This window comes from Hipposideros armiger, unplaced genomic scaffold (assembly GCF_001890085.2).
Source record: "Hipposideros armiger isolate ML-2016 unplaced genomic scaffold, ASM189008v1 scaffold_1, whole genome shotgun sequence".
NCBI lineage: Eukaryota > Metazoa > Chordata > Mammalia > Chiroptera > Hipposideridae > Hipposideros > Hipposideros armiger.
The window spans coordinates 6,422,174-6,436,762 of record NW_017731351.1 but is presented as its reverse complement, the minus strand read 5'-3'; the positions used below and the strand labels follow the sequence as shown (position 1 = coordinate 6,436,762).

General features: G+C 36.0%; 1 protein-coding gene across 3 annotated transcripts in view; it reads left to right on the top strand.

Annotated features, from left to right (window-relative positions):
• Positions 1 to 14,589, top strand: part of ADAD1 (adenosine deaminase domain containing 1) — a 116,713-nt gene that overhangs the window by 24,742 nt on the left and 77,382 nt on the right. The window contains exons 11-12 of one of the 3 annotated variants that reach the window (XM_019667112.1): positions 1,417 to 1,549; positions 7,671 to 7,836. In XM_019667112.1, coding sequence (XP_019522657.1) covers positions 1,417 to 1,549; positions 7,671 to 7,784 — 247 coding nt within the window. In that variant the 3' untranslated portion in view covers positions 7,785 to 7,836. Of the gene's footprint in view, positions 1 to 1,416; positions 1,550 to 7,670; positions 7,837 to 14,589 lie in introns of those variants that run through there. The other 2 variants (XM_019667266.1, XM_019667181.1) reach the window with 2 other exon arrangements.

Genomic DNA, 14,589 nt, shown 5'->3' with positions numbered 1-14,589 from the left:
AGGAGTAGATATTTTTGTTAAGGATAAAATGTATTAGTCCAAAAGTATCATCACAATTAGTAATGAAATCTCAGAGGCATTTTCACTAACATCCAGAACAAACGTGACTGTTTACTGTTATTTAACATTTTACTTAATGTATTTGGACACGAGAAAGAAATAAGATATAAAATATTGGAAAGGAGAAGGTAAAATTACTGCTTTTTGCATATGGTATCATTTATACCTGAAAAGCCCATGGGAACTATCTGGAAAACTACCACAACAAAAAGTATCATGGTGAAAAATTAATAGATAGAGATCAATAGATTTCATACACAGGCGCATACGTTAACTACTGCTGCATATAAACTACCTCAAAACTTCGTGGCTTAAAACAACTACCGTTTATTACTGCTCAGAAGTCCTTAGGTCAACTGAGTTGATTTGGTTGGGCTGCCCCATGCACCTAGGGTCAGCTCTAGGTTAACTGAAGGTCAACTTGGCTGATCTTACAGGGACAGCTGGGTGCAGCCCTTGTGTTCCCTCCCCCTCTGGTGGACTAGTCCCAGGTGGCTCACGTGGCCAGGGAGGGGTCCCAAGAGAAGGACAAAGGCCCCTGAGGCCCAGGCTCAGAACTAACTGGCTCATCGTCTGTTCTCTTCACTAAAACAAGTCACAAAGCGAGCCCTAATTCAAGGGGAGAGGAGATCAAACACGGCTTATTAGTGGGAGAGTCTGAAAAATCATATTGTAAGGAGCATGGAGACAGGAATGAAGGATTTGTGCAGTTGTTGTAATCTATCACAAAAGCAACGAATGAGAAGACACAGTGCAGGGAGAGTTACACTAGCCCAAAAGTTCATGATGTGTGGACTTGCTGTTATTAAAAACACAGACAAAATATATACCTGCATGTGCGTACAGGCACACATATACCGGGAGGATTGTGAAATGGGTGTGTGTATTTTACTGTTTTTGGTGAGTTAAAATTGACATATAGTGACAGGCACTGTACAATGTCATGAGTTTTGATGAATGTGTCGTATGTATCTGTGTAACAATCACTCCACTCAAAACGCAGGACATTTTTATCATCCCAGGAAATAGTTCTGTGCCATCTTCTAGTCAGGCCCTGGTAGACCCACTGTTTTATTTTGGATTACCATAGATTAATTTGCTTTAAACAATTGAAATGTTCCAAATAACCATCTTCTGCTTTAATTTTAATGCAGTACTATATAACATAAACTGTAATTTCATTAAATTAACTTCAGAAAGTAATTAAATATTCAGAATACTTTATGTAAAAAATTTCACTGTATGCATTGCACATAATTGAGGTAAATATCTGTTGATTCTATGTTAATTTTAATCCCTGCAATTGCCAGCATGAATCGTTGAATGCTGACTGTGATTATTTTGTTCCTTTCTTAGTTCCCCATTTAAAAGTGGTACGTCGATGGCAAGTCGGCTTTGTAAGGCTGCAATGTTAAGTCGGTTTAACTTGCTTGCCAGTGAAGTTAAGAAAGATGACGTACTTGAAGCTAGTACATACCATGCAGCTAAGGTAAGTCCTTAAAGGAATACAGTTCATTATAGAAATGTAATTTAAGACAACAGTGTGGTAATTTTAGGATAATGATAGTAGCAAAACTTGGTTGAATAGTTATTGAATATAAGATACTGCCATTAGTGGTAAAATTAATCTTTAAATGAACATGCCAGAAATTGGATATGTAAGTAAGTGTTGCCACTTTAAATAGCCACCTCAGCATGGTGCGTGCTTTGACAATATTGTTCAAAACTTGCAGTCATATCCAGAAAAAAATGGTATCATATTTCTTCTATTTCTGATATTAACTGTGCTGACTATACAAGTTAGTTATTCTAAAATAATACATTAAGATATCCAAATAAGTTATTTTTCCTATCTTAAAGTTGTGAAACGGCTTTAATTTCAGCATATGATTTGGGCCTGAGTTGGTGATGTAAATAGGCATTTTCTCTCTTTAAAAATATTTATGCTTTTTTTAGTATTACATACATGATGCATATTTGAATAGAGAATTCTGCAATTTTTTTAAAGTACAGAGGAAGAATATTACTTGTAATCCCATCTGCTATTCAAATATAATACTCTTAACTTGTAATGTAAGCATGTTATTTCACTTCCTTGTCATGTAAATAAATGTATTTTTGTGTATGATCTTAAAAGACTAAGGTCACAGTGGATAATGATCTTTTTAAACTGCTTTTTTCCTCAACATAATATATGAGCCACGTGCTAATAACATAACTTATCTATGCTATCAAGTTATTAAATATATACATATATATAAATTGTTTCTGATTACCTAATTACAGTTTTAGTAATGAGATAATAGTATATGTGAAAGTCTCTTCATTTCACCAGTACCTTAGTGCTCAAACTGTGTAAACCCAATCTGTAATGCAATTATATTAATAGTTACAGGTTTGTGTGTATGTACACATATATTTTTAAGTATAAAAGTTTAGACAGTTTCTGGCTTGGGTGGCATAAAGAGGTTGCAGATCATCTCTATAAAAACAAGTATAAAACTAGGCCAAAAAAACACAATCTTTTCACATCTTTGGAAATTGACTAAAGGCAGAAAACACATTGAAAAGTGTATGTTCTTGAAAAACTACTAGAACTTTGAGTAGGAACAGTAGGAGCTTGTATCACCTTTGCTCAAAACTAGTCCTGTTCTTCTGTCTTCCTCTCTGCCGGTTTAAATGGCAAGAACTGTAGTTTTGCCCGTGAGAATGCCACCAAAAATAGCAGGTTTGCTGCTAAAGCGGGTAGATTTGATTTGGAGTAGGGGGTGGCCCAGCTTTGTGGCTTTGTCAGCGAATAGCGCCAAACCTGGTTGGAAACAAATGGGGAAAATCAGTTACTTTGCTGGTTCTGGTTGGGGCAAATGGTGGACCAACTAGTACCCTGGGCAGATTTTGGAGATGAGAGAGCCATGGGAGGGCTGAGGTCTATTCTCTCCATATCCCTGGCTGTCTGAGAATGAGAAACTACACTCATGTGCGGGCAGACCCAAGAGAGCCCAAAAAAGAGTAAAACAGAAAGAGAACTGGCTACAACGTTAAATACCCACCTCCGCCCTCCCTCCAGCACTTTCCCCCCACACACATGCACACGCACACTCACAGATAGATCAGAAGAAGATGGAATCCTTATAGGTTTAAGGTGTTTGAGTACAATGTCTGCTGAAATCATCTGCCTATCAATAAACTATGCAGATATAGGGTAACCACTAGGAAGCCAGGCTAAGACATAAAAATAAGAATAAAAACATGGAGGAGACAACAGCAGCTGCACACCATGAGGAAAACAGACCCCACAATTTAGATGAGCTAAACTTTAAAAATGCACAACTTTTGAACAATGAAACAATCCACAGAATTGCTACAATATGTTACCTAAAAAGTCCTAGTTTCAAATAAAAATATTGGGATATATAAAAAACAGGAATGTGAAGCCTTAACAATCCAAACTGGTTCTGAATGGGTCCAAATATTGAATACTATTTATTTTCCAAGTCCTCTACTGAAATGTATTTTTAAAAAGGCGAGAGGGCAGTAAAGAGGCAGCAGAACAATAAAATACATGGGACCTGGAAAATAAATGGTAACGTGGCAGACATGGAAACTCTATCAATAAATACATTGACTTGAGTAGACTAAATGCTCCAGAAAAAAATGAGATGGTCAGATTGCGTAAAAAAAGCAAGATCCAACTATACACTGTCTGCAACAGACACTTAAATTCAAAGACACAAATAGATTGAAAGTAAAAGGATAAAAAAAAAATACCATGTAAATAATACCAGTAAGAGACCTGGGGTGTTTATATTTAATATCAAACAAATATACGTTAAGAGGAGAACTATTACTAGAGACAAATAACAACATAGTGGTGAAAAGGTAGGAACTTACAACAGTCACATACATATGTATATGGGTATAAGAACACAAATTATACATTTGGATGTTAACCTCTGAACAGCCCATGAGTCAAAGAAATTGTAAGGGAAATTAAGAAATATCTTGAACTGAGTGAAAATGGAAATACAACTTATTAAAATTTATGGAATATAATCAAATAAGTGCTTACAGACAAATTTATAGCTTTAAAAGCTTATATTAGAAGAGAATCATGAAATCAGCTACTTGAGCTTTTACCTCAAGATGTTAGAAGAAGAACAAATCAAAACAAAAGTAAGAAGGGAAGAAATAATATAGAATCAATAGAGCTCAATGAAATAGAAAACAGAAAAATCAGGGGGAAAAAAAGTAGGTTCATTTAAAAAAGTAAACATAATCGATAATTCTTTAGTAAGACTGAGAAAAAAATAGATCAAAATCTGGAATGAAAGAAGGGTCATCAGTACAGACCCCAAAGAGCTAAAATAATTATAAGGGAATATTATGAACAACTTTTTGTCAACAGAATAGACAAGTTAGATGAAATGGACACATTCCTAGAAAGATATAAATTCCAAAACCTGACTAAATAGAATGTCTGAATTGAACGAACGAAACTGAATTATTAATTAATATTCGTTCCCTAAGTAAAGAATGCATGGCTTCACTGGCAGATTCTATCAAACATAAAGGCAAAAAATAATACAAATCCTATAAAAGTTCTTTCATAAAATAAAGGAGGAGAGAACATTTCCCAGTTCATTTTATGAGGCCAGTATAACCCTGACACCAAAACTGGGCAAAAACATTACAAGGAATGAAAATTATAAACTCATACCTCTCAGGAACATAAATGCAAACATTCTTAAGATACTGACAAACCAAATTCAGCAACATATAAAAGTAGGGTTGTACACCTTGACCAAGGATGTTCCAGGAATGCAAGGTTGAGTTAGCATCAGAAAATTATTTGATGTAGTAATACATTGTATGAATGGATTCAAGTTCAGTACCCGCATAATTATCTCAAAAGATATACAGAATGCATTTGATCAAATTCAACACCTATAACAATAAAAACACTGAACAAATAGGAAATAGAAGTGAACTGCCTCGACCTGATAAAGGGCATCAACTGAAATCCTACCGCTGACATCACACTTAATGGTAAAAGACTGAATATTCTAGCCCTTCCTCCTCAAGACTGGAGAAGAAAGGAAGGAGGTCAGATCTCACCACATGTGTTCAGTGTTGTTCCTGTCAAGGCAAGAAAAAGAAACCAAAGGCATCCAAGACTGGAAAAGGAAGAAGAAAAACAGTCCTTATTTGTAAATGATATAATCTTGTATATAAAATATCCTGTGAAAGACAACTATGTCATATGTGAATTTGACACACAGTTTAAGAACAATATACAAAAATAAATTGTATACTAGGAATGAACGTTCCAAACTTATAATTGGGTAAAAAATTTTGTTCATAATAGTGTAAGAAAAATACTTAGGAATAAAAAAAGTGCAAGACCTACATACTGAAAATGATGAAACATTGGTGAAAGAAATTAAAGTAGACCTAAATAAGTGGAGAGATGTACCATTTCAAGAATTAGAAAACTCGATACTGTTAGGATGTCAGTTTTGCCCAAATGAATCTATGCATTCAATGCGAACTCCATCAAAATTGCAGGAAACTTTTGTGTAGAAATTGACAAGCTGATTTTAAAATTGATATGTGAATCCAAAGACATAGAAGAACTAAAACAATTTTTAGAAAGAACAAAATTGGTAGACTCACTCTACCCAGTTTCAAAACCTTGTCATAAAGGCACAGCTTTCAAGACAATGTATTGATTTAATGATAGACGTATGGGTAGAGATCTCAATGGAACAGAGTGAGTCCAGAAATAAACCCACACAGCGATAGTTGATTTTGTACAAAGGTGTCAAGGTAATTTAATGGGAGAAAGAATAGTCTTTTCAACAAATGCTGCTGGGACAGTTGGATATCTGTGGGCAAAACAAAATATTAATTTGCTATATCAGTCATGCAAAAAAGTAAATAACTCAAAATGGATCATGGACCTAAAAGCTAAACTGTTAAACTTTGAAAGAAAACATGAGAAAATATTTCTATTCTTAGGTTAGGGGAAATTTTCTTAGCTATGACAACAAAAGCACAATCCATAAAAGAAACAATTGATCATTTAGACTCCAAAATTTAACACTTGATTTCAAAAATCATCAAGAGAATAAAACTACAAGCTATAGACTGGAAAAAAATTACTCGCAAATCATACATCTGGTAAAGGTCTTGGATCTAGAACAGGGTCGGCAAACTTTTGAGATGGAAGAGCCAATCCTGTCCCTCACAACAATTTAAAAATTATTCTAGAGCCATAAACAAATGAAATTACCATTATGTGAATAATATCCTTTAAAAATTTTATAAATGAAACTATGATAGTTTTATTTTCATTTTCAGTATTATTTCAGAGCCACATGTGCATAACCGAAAGAGCTGCATGTGGCTTGCGAGCTGCAGTTTGCCGACTCCTGGTCTAGAACATATTCTGAACTCTTAAAACCCAGTATTAAGAGGGCAAACAACCCATTTTTTAAAAGTTGCAGAGACTATATACAAATGGCTAAGACACATATAAAGGATGCTCAGCCTCAGTAGCTATTAGGGAAATGGAAAATCAAACCCCAATGAGATACCTCTGCACACCCATAAAAATCCAGAAGTGTGGCTGTCCAGGCGCGGTGGCGGAGAGATTAGAAGGCTCTTGCCCGCTGACACGAATGGCAGGTGGTGCCGTCACCCTGGAAAACAGCTAGGCCGTTACAGCAGTGAGCATATCCTTACCATGTGACCCGGCATGTCCGCGGGAGGAGAAGCGTGAGCTCATTTCCCTACAAGACGCATTCAGAAATGCTCACAGCAGCCTCATTCATAATGGCCCCAAACTGGAAACAGTTTGGATGTTCTTCAGGGGGTGAATGCATGAACTGTATGTGTATCCATACGATACCACGGCAGTCAGCAATAAAAGGAAGCAGGCTTCTGATACATGAAACAGCATGAATGAATCTAAAAACATGCTTACTGAAAAGAAGCCCGACACAATAGAATACATATATGTTAATCAGTGTTCGTGAAATTTCTAGAAAAACCAAAACTCTGGAGACAGTAAGTGCAATAGATTTGCGGTTGCCTGGGGCTGGGCCAGGAGGACAGACTGACTGAAAACAGAACTCTTGGCAGGCGATGGAATTGTTCTAAAACTGGACTGTGGCAGCATCTCTGCATAAAGTTACTAAACATCAAACTGTATTCTTATAGTGGGTGAATTCATGGCATATACATTATACCTCAAAAAATCTTTATTTTAAGCTCATCTATATGTTCATTTATTTAAAAAAATAAAAGAAAATCAAAATATTAATGGTGGTTGTCTGTAGTTTGGGGATTACAGGTGCTTTTTAGTTCCTTTATGTTTTCTCTATATTTCAAGCTTTCTGTAATGAGTATGATTATGCTTTTAATTAAAAATGTTTAAAAAAATTCTTTTAGGAGTGTTGGGAAGGAAAATTTAGTTTCAAAAATAGCATTGAGAAAAACATAGGAATTCGAAAAATTTTTCATTAATTTTTAAAATATCAAACTAAAGAAACAAGGTTAGGGCTACTTTTCATTATGTTCTATAATTCAATTTCTTTTTCTTTCTATAGTGTTTGTCTGGATCGTATCAAGAAGCTAAAACTTTGTTGAAATCCTACTTAAAGCAACATGGCTATGGCTCCTGGATTGTGAAATCTCCCTGTATAGAGCAATTTAGTATGTGAATTAGGCAATCCATTGTCACATTAAAAGTCTTTTATTTTTTGGTGTGTTTTGGTAGTAAATTTTTTTTTAATATTGGTAGTTTTTAGCTTTCAAAATCAGAATCTTGCAACAGCAGTGTCCAGAGATGGCTGAAAATTTGGAAAGATCCGTGTCAAATTTCCTTGAAACATTAGGGTTTTGAGATTTTATTTTTTGGAAAAAAATTACCTTTTCATTATGTAGCCATTTTTTATTTATTTTTACAGACATTATAAAGCCAGTACCCTTTTTGTAGTTTAAAAGAAAATTCATTCTTTTAAGATTTTGTTTTAAAGCTATCCATCCGTATAGTGAAGATAATTCAACATTGTGTCCTGGTATCTCAAGTTTTTTTTTTTTACCTAAAAATTAGAATCCAAGAATACCAATAATAATTCTTAATCACTTGTTGATTAATTCAACAGACATTTGAGTGCCTAATATTTACAATCACCATGCTATGTGATAGTAAAAGCAGTAACTAAATCATCATTTCTCGTGTCAAAGAAGTTCGTGAATGCAAACTGCACATGCAAATGCAGAAAAATGTTAACCATGTTAGGGAATAATTTGATAAGTGAGTTATTCCGATTAGTAGATAGTTTTCATAAATGCTTTAAGATTGCCCGTTTTCAAGTGTCCTCTAAGATCCAGCCAAATGTGATTTAGTCCTTTATAATTTGGATTATAAAGGATTGTTTAGCTTTATATTTGTTTATACCATGATTCAATGAAAAGGGAAAGTATATTTAATACTCCTGAGTTAGGATGTATATCTTTAGGGAAATTGTGAGTTTGTTCCATACTTGTGCATCTTCGACCTATTCCTTCGTTCCAGGCACAATGTATTAGACATTATTTTTCTCAGACTTTGTCCCTCTTAGCTTGGCTCTTTGTTAATTTTATTTCATGCCACCCACATGAACCATTATAATCTCTGATGAGGTTGAGGTAGGGTTGCTTGTCTATTAACAAAGTATGGTAGAATTTAGTTGAATATTGAGGTCATCCCAGAAAGACATACCTACCTGTCCTTGAGTGGACTAGACTCTATACTTACTAATACCAGATTGAACCAGGTGAAATTGCCTTTTTTTAGGTAGATTAAAAGGGACAAATATGAGCAGTTTCATAGGACTCAACATAAATATTCTATTCAGCTCTGTTTTTATCAACTACATATTTATTGCTTATTTCTCCAAACTGGTATTTCTTTGTTAAAATTTTGTAGTTTCTTTTCTGGATTGTTTCCTTCCACAGCTGAATTTTTTCAGCTTATATTTCTATTATTTTTTTATAGTAAATTTGCCTTTGAAACTGCAAGATCTTTCACCCGCTCTTGGCACTTCACATTTGTGGGTGCTTTGCTTTGGACTGACACTTAAAAAGAGGGAGAACACCAGTGCCTAATGTTTGCCTCTGAAAGTTTTGCCTACTAGTAAAGGCCCTATGTTAGACACTGCCATGAGGATCAGCAAAAGACTATTTATTTTCTCAAGAAATGTACAGTTTTAAGGGTAAGATAAAATAAATATACCCAATCCTTTACAGACAGAATCTAGTAAGTACCATGTGTTTATTCAACATGTAGTCACTGAGTTTTCTCTGTGGTATGTCAATGATATGTAGTGTTTTGGTTTAGAGAAAGGAAAAGATACCTAGAGAGGGATACTGAGGGACTAAGTAAAGGATAAAGGAGTTATGGCATTTGTAAAAGGGGCAGGAGATGGCCCTGGAACCCAGCATTGAACCTTTATGACTGTTAAAAGTTATTGAATCTTGCTTGGCTCAGTTTTTTATCTTTGCAAGGATGAAATTGACACTAGTGGTTGTCATCCTTTTTCAGGGAGGGAGCTTGATAGAAAGGGCTCCAGGCTACCCTTCGGCAAAAGCATCAGTGCTCATTATCTTCTTTTATGTGTTGTGTATTGGGGTTGTGCAAGATACTTTTTCTTGAGGAAAAGTAAACTTCCAAATTTAGACTTCTAAACTTCAACTTGTAAAATTGTTCAAAAACCACTAAACTATTGTAGTTGCATCTAAGTCCTCTTTCAGCTCTAAAGTTATAGGAGGCAAGCACTGAAGGATGTGTAAAATTTAGAAAGCTACAATGGGGGAGAGAATCCATTCCAGCTGGAAGTAATAAAGCAGATTAGAGGGGGCATGTCACAATGTTTGAGGTCTGGAGCTCTTGATGGAAACGGTGAGCGTTGAGTCTAGCAGGTGGTCTCAGTTTGGGAGGCACAAGGGAGCACTTGAAAGATTTTGTGTAGGGAGGTGACTAACATACATTAAAACACCATTCCACAACATTTTCTTTCTTTACTTACTATGGAAATTTGCAAATGTCCCAAAATAGAGAAAATAGTAGGCGAATCCCCATGTACCCATCACTGAGCTTCAATAATTATTAAAACATGGCAATCTTGTTTGGTATGTATCTCCCCAAACTGGATTATGTTAGAGCTGATAGCAGATGTTATTTCATCTGAAAATATATTGATATGCATCTATAAAATACAAGGACTCATATACACACACGTGCACACATAACAGCAATTTATTTAGCACGATTAAAAATGAATAGTACTTCTCCCATTATTTCATACATGTTATATAGATTGTTGGACCCAAGATAAAAATAATATCATATATTGGAATTCGTTTGTTAGTTATGTGTTAATCTCTAGATTTCATCTCTTTCTTTCTTTTAGTTCTTGAAAAAAACTGGGTCCCTTGTTTGCAGTGTCCCTCAAACTTGTTGCTTACAGCTCCATGTTCTTTTTTTAGCAACAATACATCATAGGCAGTATTGTCTGCTCTCATCAGAAGACACAGTGGCTGGGTTGTCTTTCTTTCGCAATGTTAGCGGTCGCTGATGACCGTTGCCTGACTCTAGTATTTGATTAGGGGCTGCAGGTAGCACTCAGCTTTTCTCATCTGGAATGCTGCTATGAAAGAGATGTCCACTTATATATTATTTGACACCTGGTGTATAGATGGTAACAGAAAAGTCTGGATTGTTTCTCTTTCTTTATGTTTTTGAAATAAGTAGTTGATTCCCTGTCATCTTTTAAAGACCAATGAGATTTTAAAAAATATTATTGTAAGTGTAAACATACTTGTTTTAGTCATTACAATTCATATTCAGATTGTTCTGGTTTGTCAATAGGAGTCTCTTCCAAGCATCTTAATATTTTTCTTCTAGTTGATGTTTCTGATGTTATTTTAAGTAATATCATTTTGTCTATTTTCTGTTGCTCATGTGTAGACATACAACTGACTTTTTATGTTGGCCTTCTATTTTGTGACCTTGCTAAATTAATTCTAATAGTTTATCTGTAGGGCTTTTTGGATTTTTGTCATAACAGTCACGTCATATGTGAATAATGAGAGGTTTATTTCTTCTGTCCCAATCTTGTCATTTCTCTTACATTTTTTTTCCACTGGCTACAACTTCCGAGTACACTGTGAATCATGGTGCGTGATATCCTTGTGTTATGTGGGAACATTGTCATGTCGATTTCTGTGTCATTGTTCCCTTCATTTCTCACGACAGAATGTTTTAGCCTCGTCTTGTACATTTGTTGCCCTTCATGGGAATTGGCCGTTCCCCTAAAGAGCTCTAGTTCCTTTCATGGGAAGTTGTGTTTAGAAACCACAGTCTAGATGCTAAGGGAACCTGTTAATACTGGTTTGGTTATTTTCACATAGGTCTTTTCAAGGAAGAGAGCTTGGAAATATGTATATTAATTTAAGATGAAATGATATTTTTAGTTAATATTGATACTTCCAAATTCAGGCCCACAGGGTTTTTAGTTAACCTTTTAAATCTTACATTTGTATCTCCTTTCTCTCACACCAAAATCCTGCTTTCCTATTGATACCAACATAATTTCTTATTTACTTTTTTCCACAACACACGCATAATAGTCTCAGAATAATAATATCACCACTATCATTAATATGATTACTGAAAACAATTTTAAATTGCTTTCATCCTTAGGACATATCCTACCACATATGTGTGATCAAATTAACGGGTTTTACAGTAACTTAAAATAACTATTTTCTGTGACTTAGACCCCCAATTCAACACACCGTTAAGATTATTTAATTTGGCTCTTGATATTTAGAAATTGAGATTTTGAATTGTTATGTAAAAATATAAAGCTGTGGTGTATGCAGGCAAACCTGTCTTTTATCTCTGCTCCATCCCAGAGTGTGTGTATGTGCACTCTTTCTCTCCTTTACACACGCGTAGGACCTATATGTATAGAAAATTATCATTTAGGTTTTTTGTTTATCCTTTCATTATTTTAATGTAACCATACACACACACACACAAATGCATATATGGATAAACATTTTGGCTGTTTTCCATTTTTTGCTTTTATAAGTGTTTTTTTATCAGCAGTTGGTGGGGGTTTTTTTGTTTTGTTTTGTTTTTAGGTTGTTTAGAGAAGAGACTTGAAAGCCACAAAGTTATGGTACATCCTGAGTAAGAGGAAATAATGCCCCCAACCAGGGCTGTGACCAATTATTAAGATAAGTTCAAGCAATAGTCGGGCGGTGAGACCTGAAAGTGGGGCACATGAGGCCAAGGGGATGGACAAGGCAGAGATGACCCCCGGGCGGGGGCCAGTAACGGGAGGCGCTGTAACCGGAAGTAGGGAAGGGAAGCGTGGAATCCGGTTTGGTGGTCAAGATTTGAAGGTGTTTTTTGTTTTGTTTTTGTTTTCGTTTCAGACATACAAAACAATGTACTAGTTAGACATTTACACCCCTCACACAGTGATAACCCTCCTCCCCCAATCTACCGCCCCTCTGACATCGTATATAGCTGTTACAGTTCCACTGACTCTATTCCCTATGCTGTACTCCACATCCTGTGACTATGTATGTATTAAATTATAGTTGACATTCAGTATTATTCAGCTCTAGCATCAGGTGTGTGTTGCAGTGGTCAGGCATCTACACTGTCTATGAAGTGGTTTGACGTTCTGACATAAATATTTAAGGTGGTAATAAAATTGTTAAGTGGAGACATTAAGCAATTGGAAATACAGCGATAGAGACCTTGGAAGTTTTGGAGTAAAGATAAAAATTAGGAATCACTCGCAGAGAGTTAATTATTCAAATTGTGAGAAAAGTGTTTGCCTCATCTGAGAGCATGAAAAGAAAAACATTAGGACTGGAACATCAAGGAACGCTTAACATTTTGAATCTGGAAAAATGAGAGGAAGCATGGAGGTATTTGACAGGTGGCTGAAGAGTGAGGGTAGCAGAAAGAGGAATTCCAAGAAGAATAGGATAAGCGTTCTCAAGTGCTGCAGAGGGGCCATGCAGAATGAGGCCCACAGAAACACACTGGATTTCGCACCAGGAGCCCTTCAGTGACAGAAAAGCAGTTCCCAAACCTGGGTGCTCAGGAGAGGCACCAGTCCAAGGTATTATGATTAGGCAGATCTGGGAAAAGGCCCCAAATCTGCACTGTAACCAGTTCTACAGATGATTTGAGGCAGGTAGGACTTCGCCCACACTTTGAAAAACACCACTGTACACAATAATAAAAAGCTGGTGGTGGCAGAAGTAAAATCGGCCATGGTTAAGGCGTGAATGAGAAATGAGGATATGGGGGCAGAGAATGAATCCTGTTCTTTCTGGTGTCTTGATGGTGAGGACAATACGGCTGTGGTTAGGTTTGTTAAGAGTGGGGAGATTTCATCCACGTGCGTGACTTCATAGCAGAGGCACCTAATGTGATGTCTGTGACTTGTTTGGGGGATACTGGATGTTTAGAGAATTGGCCCAGCTACTATTGGGTCAGCTCTGCTTAGGGAGATGTGAACGCATCACTAAAATGGCTCAAGCCAAAATGGGGAAAACCAACTACGAGGAAAAAACAGAATCGAGTGGAAGCAGGTGCTTTGAGAAAGGAGCAGTAGGAGACTAGGAGATTATGTTCCGGGTATTTTCAAAGTTTGAATTCTTAGAGATTTAACCCCAGCCTATATTTTGTCATGCTTCCCTCATCCTCAGTCTAACTCAGTTATTAGAAATAGTACAATAGTTAAAATATTGGCGCAAGTGACGGCTTATGAATGAGGAGTCAGTGTGTAGCCCATTCAGCCTTGGAGGGCCTGTGGAGAGGTAACCCTGGGCTGAGGCGGCCTATGGTTACCCCCATGTTCAGTGATGCCGTTTTCTTATCTGTGCCGTGGAATAAAAATGCTTAGAAAGCATATTCTAAATTTTTTAATAAAATAATGTGTGGGTCATGTATTAAGGCAGTGCCTAGGACAGACCTTTAATTACATATGTTATAGAAACTTAGGAGTTTTTAGTTGGGAGGTGATTTTAGGTGATTATATTTCATTTTGCACACGAAGGGAAGGAAGCATTAAGAGAGCCTCAGATGAAACTCATGAAAAGTGAGTACAGTGTGCACATGAAACACGTACAAATACTTTGAAAATGTTGATAGTGACTGGAGGTGAATGTTGCCGAGCTTCATAACATTAGTTAATGAAGGTTCACTGTGACTCTCAAATGCAATTTTATTTTCTTTGAAAATGAGCTGAAATTGATGGTTCATAGATAAGGGTAATTGTTCTTTGATGAGAGAAAGGAGAAAGAATATTGTTAAGTAAACAGGAAGCACGAGAATTTCCTCTTTAGAAATCTTTTGATCCTGATACATCCTATAAATTTAAGTTGACTTAAAATATAATTTACTGCTCTGTCACTTCTTGTGTTGTAATAGATGCCAAGTATATTGGCTGT